At 32.1% G+C, this 16,850-nt stretch overlaps 1 protein-coding gene across 1 annotated transcript; it reads left to right on the top strand.

Moving 5' to 3' along the window:
* Window positions 1-273: 273 nt before the first annotated feature.
* Window positions 274-1,447, top strand: BDCG_09306 (uncharacterized protein; the record flags this gene model as incomplete). Its single annotated transcript, XM_045425097.1, has 3 exons — window positions 274-617; window positions 1,032-1,122; window positions 1,313-1,447. Coding segments are annotated over 3 exons (569 nt in total), but the record flags the coding sequence as incomplete, so codon positions are not given.
* Between the last annotated feature and the right edge of the window lie 15,403 nt (window positions 1,448-16,850).

Genomic DNA, 16,850 nt, shown 5'->3' with positions numbered 1-16,850 from the left:
CATAACAAGCATCATTGTAGTGCTCATACCAGGCAGTTCATTAGCAGTAAGTATAACGCGTTGTGAAATGTACATGACCAGGACTTGTTTATCTTCTAACAATTTGTCAGAATGTACTACTATAAATGACACATCTTCTCCACCTTCTCATACACTCTCTTCACTTTCTTATACACTCTTGACTGTTTCTCTTCTCAGCAGGTTTCTGATCATGTTTTCTGGCATGATTTTGTGTGAACACAGATGCTGATATGTTTGTTTTTATTCACATAGAATCTTCACACATTGACAGATTCATATCTGCTGATGATAGTGAATCTGATGTTACATTCTTGATTGAGAACTTGAAGAACATGATAATGAAGGAATTACTCATATCATGTGTGGCTGAGTCTTCTGTGTTCTCTCTTGCCTCTTCTGTCACTTCTTTCTCTGCTGCTCCTCTCTCTGTCTCTTTCTCTGCTACTCCTCAATCTTCTACACTTGTTCCTATGTCTGGTTCTCCTGCTCCCGCTATCCCTGTTCCCGCGACCCCTGATTTTGCTGTCTCTGCTTTCATTACTAACTCTCCTCATTTCAAGAAGATATTGTGTAGACTTAATGAACTACATCTCTCAGTATGTACACTCCTGCCCTTCTTACTGACTCTCAGAACAATTTATTGTACAAAGACAGTGTATGATATAACTATCTGAAGCTCAGTCATAAACACTGATTATTACATTCATTTTAAATATTCATGATGAGACAATTGTTCATTCATATCAGAGAATTATTCTCTTTCTCAACAGTATCAAGATTATAAGTCTTTTTCTTTTCATCTTTTTAATCTGATGCTGATTTTTCTGTTCTTAGAGAAAATCATTATGAGTTTTGCTGTGCATGAAGTCATGATATTCACAGATATCAAGAAGCTTTTTACAACTGTAAAGTTCAATATTATGAGAACATTCACTCTGATGAATTTCTTTGAAATGATAGATCTGTATCAGCCTATTCTCTGATATCTGTTGTCTGACTTCATGGTGCAGACAAAAGATATTCATGTTTTCAGAAACAGAAATGCAGATGTTATACTCTTTTACATCTGTGAGTGTGAGGCTTATACACCTTGTCTGAGATGTCATCATGAGAATGAGCTGTTCACACACTGCATTCTACTTCCTGCATTTCTCTGTGTCTCTCTCTCTCTTTCTGAGAAGCCTCATGTGTGTTGTAATTATGCATACAACTCTAAGATCAGCAGATGTTTGTTCAGTAACTGTTCTCATCCCTGATTTTGCAATTTTCATACACTAACAATAATTCTTAGTTACTTCAGTGTCAGAGATCATTCTCATCAAAGATGACAACACTGCTGAGACTATCTTCTCTCACTCTCAAGCTTCTTCTATCACTTTCTCTCTCTTCTCTGCAGAGAAGATTGTGCACACATCAGGTTGTAAGTGTTCAGCCCTGAGTGACTTCTACTGTTATTCATCTGGTTCTGTGTCTTCTTCTTCTTCTGTTTCTTTCATCTTCATCCTCTCTGTCTCAGCTTCTGATCCTGCAGGTTCTGCACTCTTCTTCAATTTCTCTACACATATACATGTGTATTTCTATATTGGCATTCCAGTCAATATTGCAATAAATGACATTAATGTCATACACAGAGTGATAGAGGAATCAGAGGCATGCACAGCATTATTATAAGAGCAGCTTGTAACTCTTAAATTCCTTGCAGATCTCAAGTTTTGAGATTTCCTTTGTTTTTAGCATTTTTCAGATGGCATGGTGTTGGAAATAGATTAAATATGTGATGTATGAAAATGAATGAGATGTGTATGATAACATTTGTCTTTTTACAGCTGATTCTTATGATTGATGATCAATTCATTATCTCTTTTCTTTTTCTTATGCTTTTTCTTTATCTGCTAGTCACTACTCTTACACAATCTCTATATAATACAGTGTTCAGTGACTAGGTTCAGCAGCTTTCATCTTTGTGATTCTGTCTCATACATTATACTATCTCTCTTCACTCACTTAGATCACTACAGTGAACAGCTCATTGAAACTAATCTCACCCGATCTCTGAGCATTTTCAGAAGTTGAGATGACTTGGTTTCACATGTTCACAGATGTTTCAGATAGTTCATCCTCTATGATCTTCATAATTGAACTGATATAAACAGTTGAATTCAACTCTGAATTTCTTTTTCTTCTGTAATCTGACTCACATGCAAGTCTGTCACTTTGAGACTGCTCTTTGCTATGTTGCACTCACTGTCTGCAGCATGTTATCATATGACTGACTACAGTCTCATCACTTATTGAAGTGTGATATTTATCTGATTTCTTCATTTCTTTTCATTCTTTTCTTATAATTGTGAAAAGATCAGAATAAGTGAGATCATCTGATTTGTAAGCATCTATGATTTCTCTTACTTCATGAGGCTTTTCAATTATAAGTCTCTTCTTTTTCAACACTGATGATAGTGCTGTGAATAATCATAATTCACTCAGATCTTGCATTCTTACTTTCACAAGTTGTGAATTATTGATTAAGTTGTATAAGATCTATTCCTCTGATTCTTTCAATGTGTACATTCTCAGAGAATGTGATTTGAGTATTTTATATGACTCAAATCATCTAGGTTGAAACTTCTCAGAACTCTCATTGCATATGAGAACTCACATTCTCATCTTGAGACTTGATTCCTTAACAAGTGAGTCTCATATTCTTTTCAATTGAATTGCTCAGTTCAGAAGTAACTTGTTAGCTTTTGCATGTGCATGGCTGATCTCTTTCAATCTTGATTCTGTGTCCGCGACTATTGCATCTGCAACTGCTGTTCCTGCTGCATCTGCAACTGCTTCCTTCCCCACCTTTTTCAAAGCATTCTCTGAGATGCGCGGATGCAATTCATACAACAGATAGAATGATGAACACTTGAAGACTGTATACTGTCAAATTCACATAATCAATAGCATCTGTCTGAGATATTCATTCTATAGTCTCATAGGCTTACTCACTAAATATTTCATCAGCATGTTGCTCAAGATTTCATTCAAGCATTTCATCTTCCTGTTTATCCGCGGATGATATGATGTTGTTCTACAATGTCTTGTCTGTAACTGGCCCATGAAATGCCTCACTGCTTCTTCTACAAGGTTCACATCATTATCAGTTAGAATCTCATACAGCATTTCATAGTTGACATAGATCTCATCATGTAGAAACTTTGTCATCACCTTCTCTATCATCTCTGAAACTGCTTTCACAACTGACCAGTCAGTAGTGTAATTAATAGCAGTGATTATTCATCAATTTTCATTTGATGTTTGTGGCAATATGTCTATGAGATTCATCTCTCATTATTCAAACAGTTGTATCATACACTTCATCTGATGTTGCACTTTCTTGCATTCTAATCCTTTCTTCAATTCTTTCACAACCTGATAATTCGGGCACTCATGAGCATATGTCTGAATGTTCTTGACCATGCTTGACCAGTACACTCTTGATTCAAGTATACTCATGAGTTCAGAGCTTTCTAAGTGACTGAATTCCTTGTGCATGTGAGCTATCAAGTTATGTTGAAATGAAGATTCTAGATAGAGAGCTTCTGCATATTCTAGATTGTGATAAAGCACAATGTCATTTTTCAATTTTCTCAGCTTGAAGTTCAGAAGTATCTCTTCTACTACTTTCACAAGATACTTGTCATCTGACATCTTATCATTCTTTAAGCAAGAGATCATGACATTCACTCATTCTGATTTCTTGCATCTTCTCAGCATGTTTAATGTGAATATCTCTTATACCTGGTTCATAGAACTCTCACTTATGAAATTAGATCTGTAACTGATTGTATCAGACATCACTGCATTCAATTCTTTTCAGTATTTAATATGAAGATTGTATACTTGAAACTCTGAGATTCAACATGCTAAGCATTTGAAAGGTTTTATCATTGATTGTAGATAGATGAGACTTTCATGATCTGTGATCACTGTTGTTATATGCCTGTTGTCAATATATCTATCTCACAATGCCAGCATGTGCTTGATTACTAGCAATTTCTTTTCATACACTGAGTAATTGAGCTCAGCATCTGATAGTTTCCTATCATTGTATATTATCAGATGCAGCTTGTCATTCTTGCCCATCTGTAGAAGAGTGCCTCTGATAGCTCATTCAGATGCATCTGTCTTGATATAGAAAGATTTATTACAATCTGATTGAATAAGCACTGAGAATGTTATTACATATTCTCTCAGTGTGAGAAAAGCCTCTTCACACACAGCATTTCAGATAATTGAACAAAACTTCTTCTTTCACAGATTTGCATTCATTTCTCTTAAGAGATCTGAGAGTGATACAGATATTCATGCAAAATCCTTGATGAATCTGCAATAATATGAGATCAACTCAAGAAACTGTTATACATGATGTACATTTCTCAGCCACGGTCAATTCACTATGACATTCAATTTCTTCAGAATGAGGCATATACAGTCATCACTCACTACATGTCTCATGAACTTCAACTCTTTCATTTCAAACACACACTTGATTGATTTGATATAGAGCTTATACTCTGTCAGAGTTGTAAGCACTTCATTGAGATGCTTCAGATATTCATCATATGAGTTTGAAAAGACTAGAATGTCATCAAGATATACAAGGCATGAGGTTTCATTCTGTTTATGAAGAATCATATTCATTATTATTTGAAAGATAACAGATGCATTTGTCAGACTGAATAGTATTACTAGGAATTCAAACTTCTCTCATTGTATATTAAACATGATTCACAGAACTGATAGTTCATCTATACAGATCTGTCAGTATTCTGAGAGAAGATTAATCTTTGATAGATATCAAGTGTTTCTGACTGTATTCAACTGTTGTTGAATCCATGACAGTGAATATTCATTCTTGATTATAAGCTTGTTGAGTGCTCAATAATCAATACACATTCATCACTCTTCACCTGCCTTTTTTATAAATAGAACTGGAAAGCCCCATGTGCTTGATGAGAATTGTATGAGACTACATTCTAGAAGGTCAGTGATCTGATGCTTCTGTTCTTCAAGATGTATTTGTGACAGAGGATACACATTCTGATTGACTGATTTTATGTCCCCTGTGTCAATCTCATGTACAAATTCTCATTTCAGCAGCAATTTCAGTGAAAGATCTGTTCAGAAGACCTTTCTATGCTTCTTCAGAAGCTTCTTCATACACTTGTCCTTCTACATATTCTTTATCTTGGTTTTCTCTGCTTTCAGGTCCTGTATGACATACAGAATGCTTTCAGATGAGATCTTGCAAATTGTTCTCTTTGCTTGTTAATGTATAAGCAGATTTAATTCTTCTATATCAGAGACATGGAATGTCCTTCTCATATCAGTTGATAGAATCATATAAACCATTTTCTTCCTATCAGTCAACTGCATATGACATGTACATCATTGAATCTGCAGATTGAACCTTTGAAATCAATCAAGTTTAAGAATAAGATTATATTTCACATTCTGCAGCTCTCATGCCCAAATATAGCAAGATCATTCTTCAAAGTGCAAGAGAACTCTTACTCTTGCAGGTGATATCAAATATCAGTTATCAGATAATCTTATATATCAGAGATTCTTCACTCAGCAGACCTCTTTCAATCTTCAGATTATATAATTATCAATATATTGTATAGAAGCTTCTGTGTCTGCTAACACTTTTACAGTCATCTCTCAATTCTTATTTAAGTGCTTTCTATACATTAACATTTCAGGTCTTAAGACATTGAGATGAGTGTTCACTTCATCATTCTCACTCATATCTTATTCAGAAGCCTGCTTCTTCTTTACATTCACAGAATTCAGAGAGTCATCTAACACAGGCATCTCTTTCACTTTGAAGACTTTTCATAGAATATCAGTGAGTGTCTCTGAGCTCACTGATTCTGCTAGTTTTTTAACTCTCTTGCTTCTCTTGACTGTACACACTGAGTGCAATCTTTTGTATCATGATTTTGACATTTACAGTTGAAGCAAGCTCAATGCTCACAATATCAAGATTTCCACTCAGAGAATCCCTTTTTCAAGAGATTCAGTGCTTTAGTGATGACATTCAGATCTAGATTCATCACATTCAGATGTGTGACTTGTATCATAGAAGTCTGATTACTCATTCTCTGCTGAGACATACTCAATTACAGTATTTTCTGTCACAATTGACTCACTTATTCTCATACAATGAGAATGTTGTATGCTTCTTTCATCATGTCTGATTACAAGGTTAAGCATTTTCATTCCACTCTCAACTCAGGTGTAAGATCATGAATGAAGATCTGTAAATAGAAAGATGTTGAAAGCTCTTCATTCAATGCAAGATAGTATAAACTGAAGTGTGTGAAGTATAATATAAGATTGCTCACTTATCTACACTCAGTGAAGCATTCATAACACTTATCTCATATATTCACTTTCTCAAAGTTGTGTAAGATTCATTTGAAAAACTCATTTCATATTCATGAGAATGAATATCACTTCAAGTCTGCAAGATTCATCTTTTCATCAGTCATTTATAATGACTTTGCTTTTTCATGTAGAAATGTAACAGATCTTAAGACTTGTTAAAATTTCATTAACTGTCTGTCTGTGAGTTCATATTCAATCTGATAATATAATCACATCTGACTTAGCCAGCTGATTGCAGCATTATTTTTTCAGTTATCATTGAAGCTTAATAGCTTCAGCAGATCTTCTGACTTAATGTATTTCATACTCAGATTCTCATCCTGCACAGCAGTCTCTGATAATGTGTACACTTCTGAAGAGATTATAAACAATCATAATAAGATCTTCAGGTTCAGCATAGTTATCTATCTGTGTAAACATTCAATCTTCTGCTGCAGGCCTAAGATCTGGTTTTCTCTATTCTTATTGATGATGATGATTGTGTCAGTGAAGCTCTTCATAGTGAATGCTTGATCTGCAGCAAATATCAATTGTTGTTTAGCTTTCATCTTGATCTGTCACTGTGTATGCAAGGCCTTGATTTCATTTAGAATTCTCATACACATATAAAGCTTTGATTCTGGTTCAGCTGTCTTGACTGCTTTTCTTACTGCTTCAAGTAATTCCTCTGAGAGGTTCTGCATATCTTCTAATTCAGGTAGCAGAGAAGGGTGTTGTTCATATCAGCTAGAAAAGGTATTCATTTCAGTGGTTTTCTCATTGATTGTACAATGTCTATCATTATATCACTGTATCATTATATCATTATATGATTTCTGTTATCATTATACAACTCTGATAGTGGTCATCTCCCTCTTTTTATCCTTCTTCTGAGTAGAGAGTGGACTTCTTTGAATCTGGTTCATCACTTCCATCTCCTTTCTCACACCTCATCTGTTCGCGTCTCATACGTGGCATTCACCTGGGTGTGGAGTTTTCCCTCAACAAGTGAAGCAGTATTAATCAGATGCTCTTCTGCTCACTGCTCTTTGTACACTATCTTTTGAGACATTCTAGAACCACACTGGCATGATAACTACAAATTGCTTCATAGACAGAATTATCACACCCTGGAGAAGCCTGCACTTCTCACCAGTTTTTAGACATGCTATCAGATGTGATTCAAAGATTGCTTAAGCCAGTGTATGATTACAGGCGTACACCGGCTTCTTATATATTGAATCTCATACACTAAATTAATTAGCGGCCGCTAGGGCCCCTTTACATTCATACGCGTACGCTAGTAGTTCGGAAGCGGCCGCGTTATTATCCGACGGTCGTACGTTCTTCCGAACCACATTTTAATATCTGAAAAATATTCATTTCTGACAGCTTTGAACTCTTCATCAGATATTACATCATTCTTTCAATCTCTTCTAACAGTAGCTAATTCTTTTCTTTTAGATGAGATATTCTCATTTCATCAAGGTTTTGAATACTCAGAAGATTTTCTTTTTAAAATATTATCTCTAACACTTGTTAGAATAATAGATGTAATAAGCTTCACTCTATTCTCAAGCATTTCATTTGAGATATCTTGATCAGAATTTCAATATAGCTCATTCTGTCTTTTAGATTTTAACAGTTTTATACTTTCTTTAACTGCTTTTCAATCAGCTTTTTCAAAGTTATACTGATTAGAGAGAAGAGGATTTTCACTTATTTGTTTTTCACTCAGTTCAATATCAAATTGAATAATCTCATGACCTGATTCTGATGTCTCATTTGAATCAATAAACCAGTTTACAAGTCTTCTTTTCATTAGATTTTGTGACATGAATATTAGATCTATAATAGACTTCTGTTTCATGTCTTTTCTAAAGAATGTTTGTTGATCAGACTTATTAACCATATCTATTGAATGCTTAAAGGTTCATTCAATCAGATTATCAGCTCTCACTGCTCTCTTGCATTCTGAATTTCATCAGGGATGATGTGCATTGAAATCTCCTGTAATTATAGAGTTTCTTGATAAAGTTATGTTCAGAAATCCTCTATCAATTGTTCAGATATTATTATTTTTCTTCAATGACTTTTCATTATAGATATTTATAAGCTGTATAGTATTAAACTCATTTTCTTTATCTATAATATCACTCATCAGAATATCAGGGTCAGACATGATATCAAATCTTAGATTAAATTGATATCTTGATCTCTTTCTTTCATAGATCACTACTCTTGACTTTATCTCAGAGTTTTGAGGTAAAAAGCAGTTGTAGCTTGAATGAGAAATGACATATTTTTGCTCAGCATCAAAATTCGGCACCTGAAGCAGTATAAAATCAAGTTTTTATTCAAATGCAATTTGAAGACAAGAATAAATACAATTTGAGTTTCTATTCACATTATTTTGAATAAATGTGATTTTTGAAGAGTTTTTAAACTTTTTTTATTGTTTTTATTGTATATTCATACTAAAAGAGAGTAGAGAAGAATCTAATCACTATTATCAGATAGTAGATTATAACTGTTCTGAAAAGTAGAAATCTCAACTGCTTGCATTATATCTAGTTTATCATCAGAGTTATTTCTCAATTCTCTAATCTTAACAGGAGTTTGAGAATTCAAATTCTGTTTACATTTCACTGAAGAATTGAAGTTTGAAGACTTAGATAATTGAGAGTTTCTTCTTTTTGAGTTTGCAGTTGTGAGTTTACTGACTTGACTCTTCTCTTCAGTTCTAGATTGACTTTGAGCTTCATCTTTTCTTCAGTTCTTTTGAGTGCTAGGAGCAAACATACATTCTTTTGAGCTAGATGCATGTTATTCTTTACAATTAGAGCACTTAAGCAGAGTATATTGACAAATTTCACCTCTTTTTGAGCATATTTCACATTTATGCTCACTAGTTTTGTGATCTCTGGCACAGAATACACATTTTGAGTCTCTAAAACATGAGATTGCAAAGTGTTCATATCTTTGACAGTTTGAACACTGTGTTTAAGCTTTGAGATTCATTCTTGAGTCTTTGTATTCATGAACTCTCATTTTCAAACCTGCTACTCTTACTTCAGAGATCTTTGACTGTTCAAGTGTTTTTATATATACTAGAACAGAGGCATTTCTCCTGCTTTGTCTGAACTCAATTGAATTTAGTCATACAGGCTTCTTTCTCAGTTGAATGGAGTTGTATTCTTTCAATTCATTTTTGAGAAGTAGCATTCCTTCTTCACAGTCAAAAATTTCAACTAGAATATCATGAAGAATGAATTTGTCCCACTTTTCATCTCTTTCAGATAGAATTGTTGTATTTAGCAATGATTCTACTGCTGACTTTCAGAGATTCTCATTCTGAATAAGGAATTCAGCACTGAATTCAGACATTATAGTCAGAATAATGAAGTTTTCAAAGAATGATGACTCAATTGAAGCTATAACTGATTTTTAAACTTCAATATCAGTCATCAACTGAGAAAAGAACTGCTGATTAATTTCATTTCTGATTCTGAAAATGAGATTTGAGTTTAGCTTGTTTCTTTGCAGAATGTTCTGATTTGAGACTTTGAGAATAAGTCTTCTATTTCTGAAGATTTGAAAGTTTTTCTCTTTTTGCATTTTCTTTTCTACTTTTCTATGAATAGAGGCATGAGCATTATTCTTCTCAGTTTTCTCAGGATTTTGAGCAGATTTTGAGACAGCAGGTTTAGAGACAGCACATTCAGCTGCTTGAGCATATGTTTTCTTCTGATTCAAAGAAGAAGAAGAAGTAGAAAGAAAGAAAGAAGAAGAGCAAGATGAAGAGTCAGTGATTGTACTAGGAATTTTCAAGGTTTTTTGAACTGTGTTTGAGATTCCAAGTTTGAACTTGATCACCTTCTGTAGTTGTCTAGCCTGAGTATGAAGAATTAACAGAACTTCTTCATTCATCTCACTCAGACACTGCTTTTCAAGAATCTTGCTTGCTTTTTCAAGTTTCTGTATTTCAAGAACTTGTTGTTTCTCTATTTCTTCTTTCTTTCTTCTCTTCAGAATTTCAATCTCAGAAATAACATTTGAGAAAGCATCTTTTTCCACATCAACTGAGTGTATTTTTGAACTCATTGTTTTCACTCAATGAAAAGTTGATCAGACTGTTTCAATTGAGATATTTCTAAGTCTGTTTTCAATTGAAAAGTTGGTCAGACTGTTTCAAAAGAAGAATAAAAGACTTTTGTGTATAAAACACCTGGTTTTTTTCACACTAGTTCAGTAACTAGGTTAGATTTTTGAAGAGAATCTAATAAACTAAAATTGATTTTTAAGATAAATCAATAAAATCTTTACAATCTCTTTCTTGGAATACAGTGAGGAAAAGTATGATATCAATTGATAATAAATCAGATGATATGACAGTTTTTGAGAGAAAAACTGACAAAAAATAAATCAATTTTTTGCAGAGAAATTGATTAAAACTATTCAATTTTATTCTAAATCATCCAATTCTTCTCACACAACAAGTGTGCAACTCAAATCAGTTAATAAAGAGTGTAAAAAAGAATTAAGTATTAATGAAAGCTCTTCAGCCACTGAAAAAGTAATTCTTACTTAAAAGAATATGAAATTATGACAGAAAACAACTCTGTTTTTAATTCTTTGTAAGAATATTGTGTAAAACTCAGAGAAAAACACCTTACTTTTTCAAGAGAAGTAAAAAACTATTTCTAAGATCTTTTTTTTTTTTTTGCATTAACTGCTGCAGAAGAATGAGATAGAAACTGCTAAGATATACACTACTGTATATCTTCTATCAAGACTTTCCCTCTTCAGAGTCTTGATATTATAGAGAATATAAGTCTGTTTCTATATGATAATATAAATATTGCCAGCGGGATGTAGAGGAACTGGTTATTATATCTTAAAATAGAAGACTTTGTCAATGATTATATCAATATAGAGTTAATTCTCAAATTCAATAGAAACCTAGTATTGCTGTTCTCAATCCCTTGCAGAATCTATTGAATATTGAGGTATTAAAACTAGATTTAATATATCTCACTGTGCAGGGATCAAAGGCTCAGTCAGACCTTGGGGTATACTGATTTTATAGTTGTTGGTGTGCTGTTGACTCGTTGTCCACTGATTATGTATTGAATGCTGTTGCCGAGGTATCTTTTTGTATCGTTCTGCTAAGTATGGGCCAGATTGAGAGGGGTAGTACAGGGGTGAGACTTGGTGTTGAAGTCTAGATACACTGGCGGCGGACCGTGGAGGTTGCACTTCAGAAGAGTCTGTTGATTATGTGCTTGATATTAGCGCCGAGGTATCTTTTTGTATTTTTCATAACTGAGAGAGTGAACACAGCTTTATAAGAGATATCTGATCACATGTGCAAGCAGTCAGCTCTCAAGACTCTGCTGTAACTATATATACTTTGATGTTCAACTTCTCTGAAGTCTGTGTATTTCTGACAGTCTTTATATCAAATGTAATAATTGTCTGTACTACAGATATGATACTCTCTGCTTCTTTGAAGAGAGAAATTAATAGTTATGAGAAGATTGAGTGTTATAGATATTAAGAATGTGAGTGTGAATTTTCTTTATTTTTTCTTTATTAATCTCTAAATTATGTTCACAGTTCTGTTTGTTTTCTGTTTTTTAACTTTAATAAGAATATAATTTCTTCTTCTCTTGTATACACTGCAGACTGTTCATCTCAGTAGAAACTCATTATCTTATAGATTAGAGTTCATAAATAACAGTTTTAATATCTTTATCACAATCAGATTCTTAGTGAAGATCACATTATTCTGACTTATCAGAATTTATAGTATGAAAGTTATGTCTCAGCTTCTGCAGATATCTTATCTGTTCAGATGATTCTTAAATGAACTCATTTATCTTATCAGAATATTCTTATCACTGAATCTTGAATTAGAGCTCATGATCTTGCTTCTCTGAGTTAATAATTTCTTTAATCTGATATTCTCTTTCATTCTCTAGTACTTTGTAAACAGAGTAATGAGTCATAGAATTCTCTTCTAAGAATTTCTTATATTTACAGAGTAAAGAGACATGAGAAATATTATATATCTATAACTTAGATAACAGTTTCAATCTATAAAACTATAAGCTAATTTTCTTTATAATCTTATAAGACTCTGTCTGTAAGAGATTCAGTTTCTTACTAGATCTTTATATAATGATGTTTTCTAGACTTAGTGAGACTTTATTATCTTTCTTAAAACTCTTTATAATATGCTTGAAGTCATAGTATCTCTTCTGATACTTCTAAGTCTTTCTCAAGAATTTATAAGCTTTCTTCTGAATCTTCTGAATTCTCTCAGCTTATTCACAGATATTATCACACTCTATAGTATACTCTTACAGATTCATCAAGATCATCTGCAGATAAGTCTCAGTGAGTATCTTAAAGAGAGTTTTATCTATACTGACATGCTTTAAGTTATTATACATGAACTCTATAAGTGATAATTAATACACTCAGTTATTCTGATTGTAATTGATAAAGCATCACAGATACTGTTTCAATATACTTATTAAATATTCTATCTAATTATCTATCTGTTGATGAAAAGTCATACTTAAATCTTATAAGATCTTCAGTGTAGTTATCAGATTAGATTAGAACTCTTCTGTAAAGATTAATTCTCTATCTGAGATAATATTCACAGATAATTCATATAATCAGATTATATTATAAACAAAGATATGAGTTAAATTCTTTGACTTCAAGTTTTTATAAGTGAGTATAAGGTGTGTTATCTTAATAAAGTAATTCACTATCATCAGCACACTGTCAAAGCAGGCATTATATATATTCTTACTTTCAGAGAGACTCACAAGAGTATTTATTTCTAGCTATTTTCAAGATTCTTATAAGATAAGTAGAGAAGTAAGTTCTTCATATAATCTGAACTGTACTATTCACAAATTCTGATAAATAGTATAAGAATTCACTATCTTCTTTATAAGTTCTTACATCTTCAGTCAGAACTATTTTCTTATAAGCAACTTATAAGTTCTAGTATCTATAAAATAATCTACTAGAAAAGAGTTATAATATCTTTTAATAAGTTCTATATATAGAAACTTATTCATAGATATATAAATCTGACTCTCTTTTTATAAGAGATTATTTAAGTCTCTTTAATTCTTTATTTCTGCAGAATTGATCTCTGCTGTAAGCAGTTTCTAAATATACTGAGTATATTCATTCTTTAGTTACAGTTCAGATAATCTGAATAGAAGATCTTATAAAGACTTATACTCTGTTTCTTCTTATATCAGATCTTCTACAGTACTTCTCAAAGCCTGCAAACTCTTCAGATTATAGATACTCTCTTCAAGAATTCTTGTGAAGATTCTCAGAGTGTTAACTCTCAGTGTTATAGAGAGTAGTTATACAGACTTCTTTTCTCTCTTCTTCTTCTTCTCTTATAAGAGATTAAGAGACTCTTCAGTCAATCTCTTTACAACACTCAGTCTGAGCATTTTATGAAGCTTTTCTATCTTCTCTAATCTCTCTATATCTGTTATTCTGATCTTCTTAATATAGTCTGATCTGTGAGAGAGTCTGTCTGCTGAGTTCTTAGTTCTCTTGATATATTCTATCTTGAATCAGAACTCACTTAGTCTCTGAGCTCAGTGAATCTGTCATTATAAGAGTTTCTTAATTGAAGTAAATTATTATAAGCTATTATAATCAGTTCTAATAGTAATCACTGCTATAAGACTCTTAAAGTAGTGATATAAGTGATAAAAGAATTTCACTATTATAAGAAGCTTCTGATTATAAATACTATAGTTGATCTTCATAGATTGCATCTTCTATGAGAAAAAGATCACTGAAACTCAGTTCTTATTTAACTGTAGTTATAAGATTATTTCTGAAATTACAAAGAAGAAGACATCTGTCTTCAATCTGATTAAGAGTAAGAGATTAAAGTGAAATAGTATCACTATATTCATAAATATCTGTTTTAATCTTATAAAGACTCTGTGAGCTTCTGAGATAAGAAAGTTCTCACAGTTCTTTCTTCTCAACAATCTTTTCATTCTCTATTTATAAGATGACTTCTTCTTATTTTCACTCTTCAGCATGTCTGTAAGAGTCAAGAAGATTCTTATAAATACAAAGATAAACTATCTATAGAAATTCACAAAGCTCAGAAAGATCTGAATTTTATGAATACTAGTTAACTCTGATCATGATAGAATAGTTTTAATTTATGAAGATTTTATCTGAATATTATTTATAGTAATTATATATTCTAGGAAATTAATCTGATAAGCACTGAAGTTGTACTTTATAAGCTTAATATACAGTTCTGTCTTATCTAAGATCTTTAACATACTTTATATATACTCAGTGTGTTCTTTCTTCTTCACAGAGTATATCATCACATCATTCAGATATATTATCATGAAGATATTCAGATATATATGAAGTGTTTTATTGATAAAAGACTGAAATATCACAGAGATATTAGTCAGATCAAAAGACATCACTAGATATTCAAATAATTTCAGTTCAGTTCTAAAGATAGTCTTTCATTCATTCTCAGATTATATTTATAGCTGTGTATATACATTGATTATATTCAGTTATATGAATATAACAGCTTCTGTGAGACAGTTGATTACATTCATAATCAGAGATAGAGAGTAGTGACTCTTTATTATCTTGAAGTTCAGATCACAGTAATCTATATATAATCTGAGATCTTTATTCTTCTTCTTCACAAATATCACAGAGACTTCTGTGAAGATCTGTGAAGATTGAATAAAGTCATTCTTCAGATTCTTCTTTATATAGATTTGTAAGATCTCTGTCTTATAATAAGAGAGTTTATAGATTAATTCTCAGAAGAGTTTCTACTCTTCTATTAAATCTATTATCAGATTCTTCTTATAGTGAGAAAAAAGCTCAGCTGTCTTTATTGAACTGAATATCTCTATAAGATCTCAGTATTTCTCTAATATCTGAAGCTCAGTTTTCATAACTGCAAGATTCTCAGACACTTATAAAGTTATTATATAGATAAGCTTATCTTCTCTAATTAACTCTACAGTATCAACTGATTCTATCTTTATAAGTAAGTCTGTCAACACTGATCAGAAGTATAAACCTGACTTGCAGACAGCTATATATGAATTGTGTCTTTAAAGTTATATAAGTCTTAAGTATATATCATCTGTGATGTCTGTGATAATCACAGTTTCTACAAATCTTCTTTAGATTTCAGAGAGATCTTATAATTCAAAGATAACTCTTATAAGTCTCTCAGTTCTCAGATCTGAGTTCTTATACTCTACTTGTTATAAGAGCAGGTTTTCAGTTTTCATCTTTTAACTTATTCACTCTGTGAGCTTTAGAGACACTACAGTAGCCTGGAATTCTGAGTTTATTAATACTTTTCATACTTACAGAGTAGTAGTACTGTGACACAGTCTCTCTCTATAAGTAAGTATTTTCATTGAGAGAGTAACAGATTCAGATATCAGCTTTAAGATCTTTAAAAAGACTGTTACTGACTCTGTCTGCAACTTCTCAAATTTCTATTTTAGTTTATTCAGACAGTTTATGTGAAGATGTTCTAGTTTAGAACAGATAAAGCAGAGTTTCTTTTTCTTAATCTCTCTATTATATACTCTGTTTACAGAAGCTTATAAAGCTCTTTCTCTCTACTCAGCAGTCAGATATGAATCTCTCTGTATCTTATTATCTTTTTCTGATAAATCTATTCTCTGTTATTCTAGTTCTTACAGAGCTGATTAGTAATTCACTCTCTACAGATCTGTGACTCTTACAGTGATCTGTAAGCAGTGAATAAGAGTTATCAGTTTCTTCAGAGTCAAGAACTTAGAGTTTTACTCAATAAGCTTATTCTACATATCTTTATTCAGTCTCTTTATAAATATCATTATTCAGATTCTGTTTCAGAACTCTGTTTTCACAGACTCTAATTTACATCATAATTTCATGAAGTGCTGTGAGTAATCTTTATCAGATTTCTCATCTCTTTTTCTAATATTAATGATCACAGCTCAGATATTCTCTATTCAGCTTATAAAGTCTCTCAACTTATTCTCTAGATAGATCTTAAGAACAGATTAACAGAATCTCTTATAATTATTCTCTAGATAATTCAGTCAGTTCTTGACTTCAGTGTAATAGAGATCTGTCATTATATAGATAACAGCTTCTTTATCTTTTATATCATATAGTCAGACTTATAAGTCAATTTCAAATACAAACTCATAAAAGCTTTTATAGATTGTGATTTGATAAGTAATCTTAAGTAGTCATAACTTAAGAAAGTTTCTTTTCAGTTTGTAGATGTCTCTGAAGATCATGTCTAGAGACTCAGTTCAAGAGTGTTTACAGACAGTAAGCATTTCTTA

The sequence above is a fragment of the Blastomyces dermatitidis genome (assembly GCF_000003525.1).
Source record: "Blastomyces dermatitidis ER-3 genomic scaffold supercont1.14, whole genome shotgun sequence".
Taxonomy (NCBI): domain Eukaryota; kingdom Fungi; phylum Ascomycota; class Eurotiomycetes; order Onygenales; family Ajellomycetaceae; genus Blastomyces; species Blastomyces dermatitidis.
This window is presented reverse-complemented; position numbering and strand designations above follow the sequence as displayed.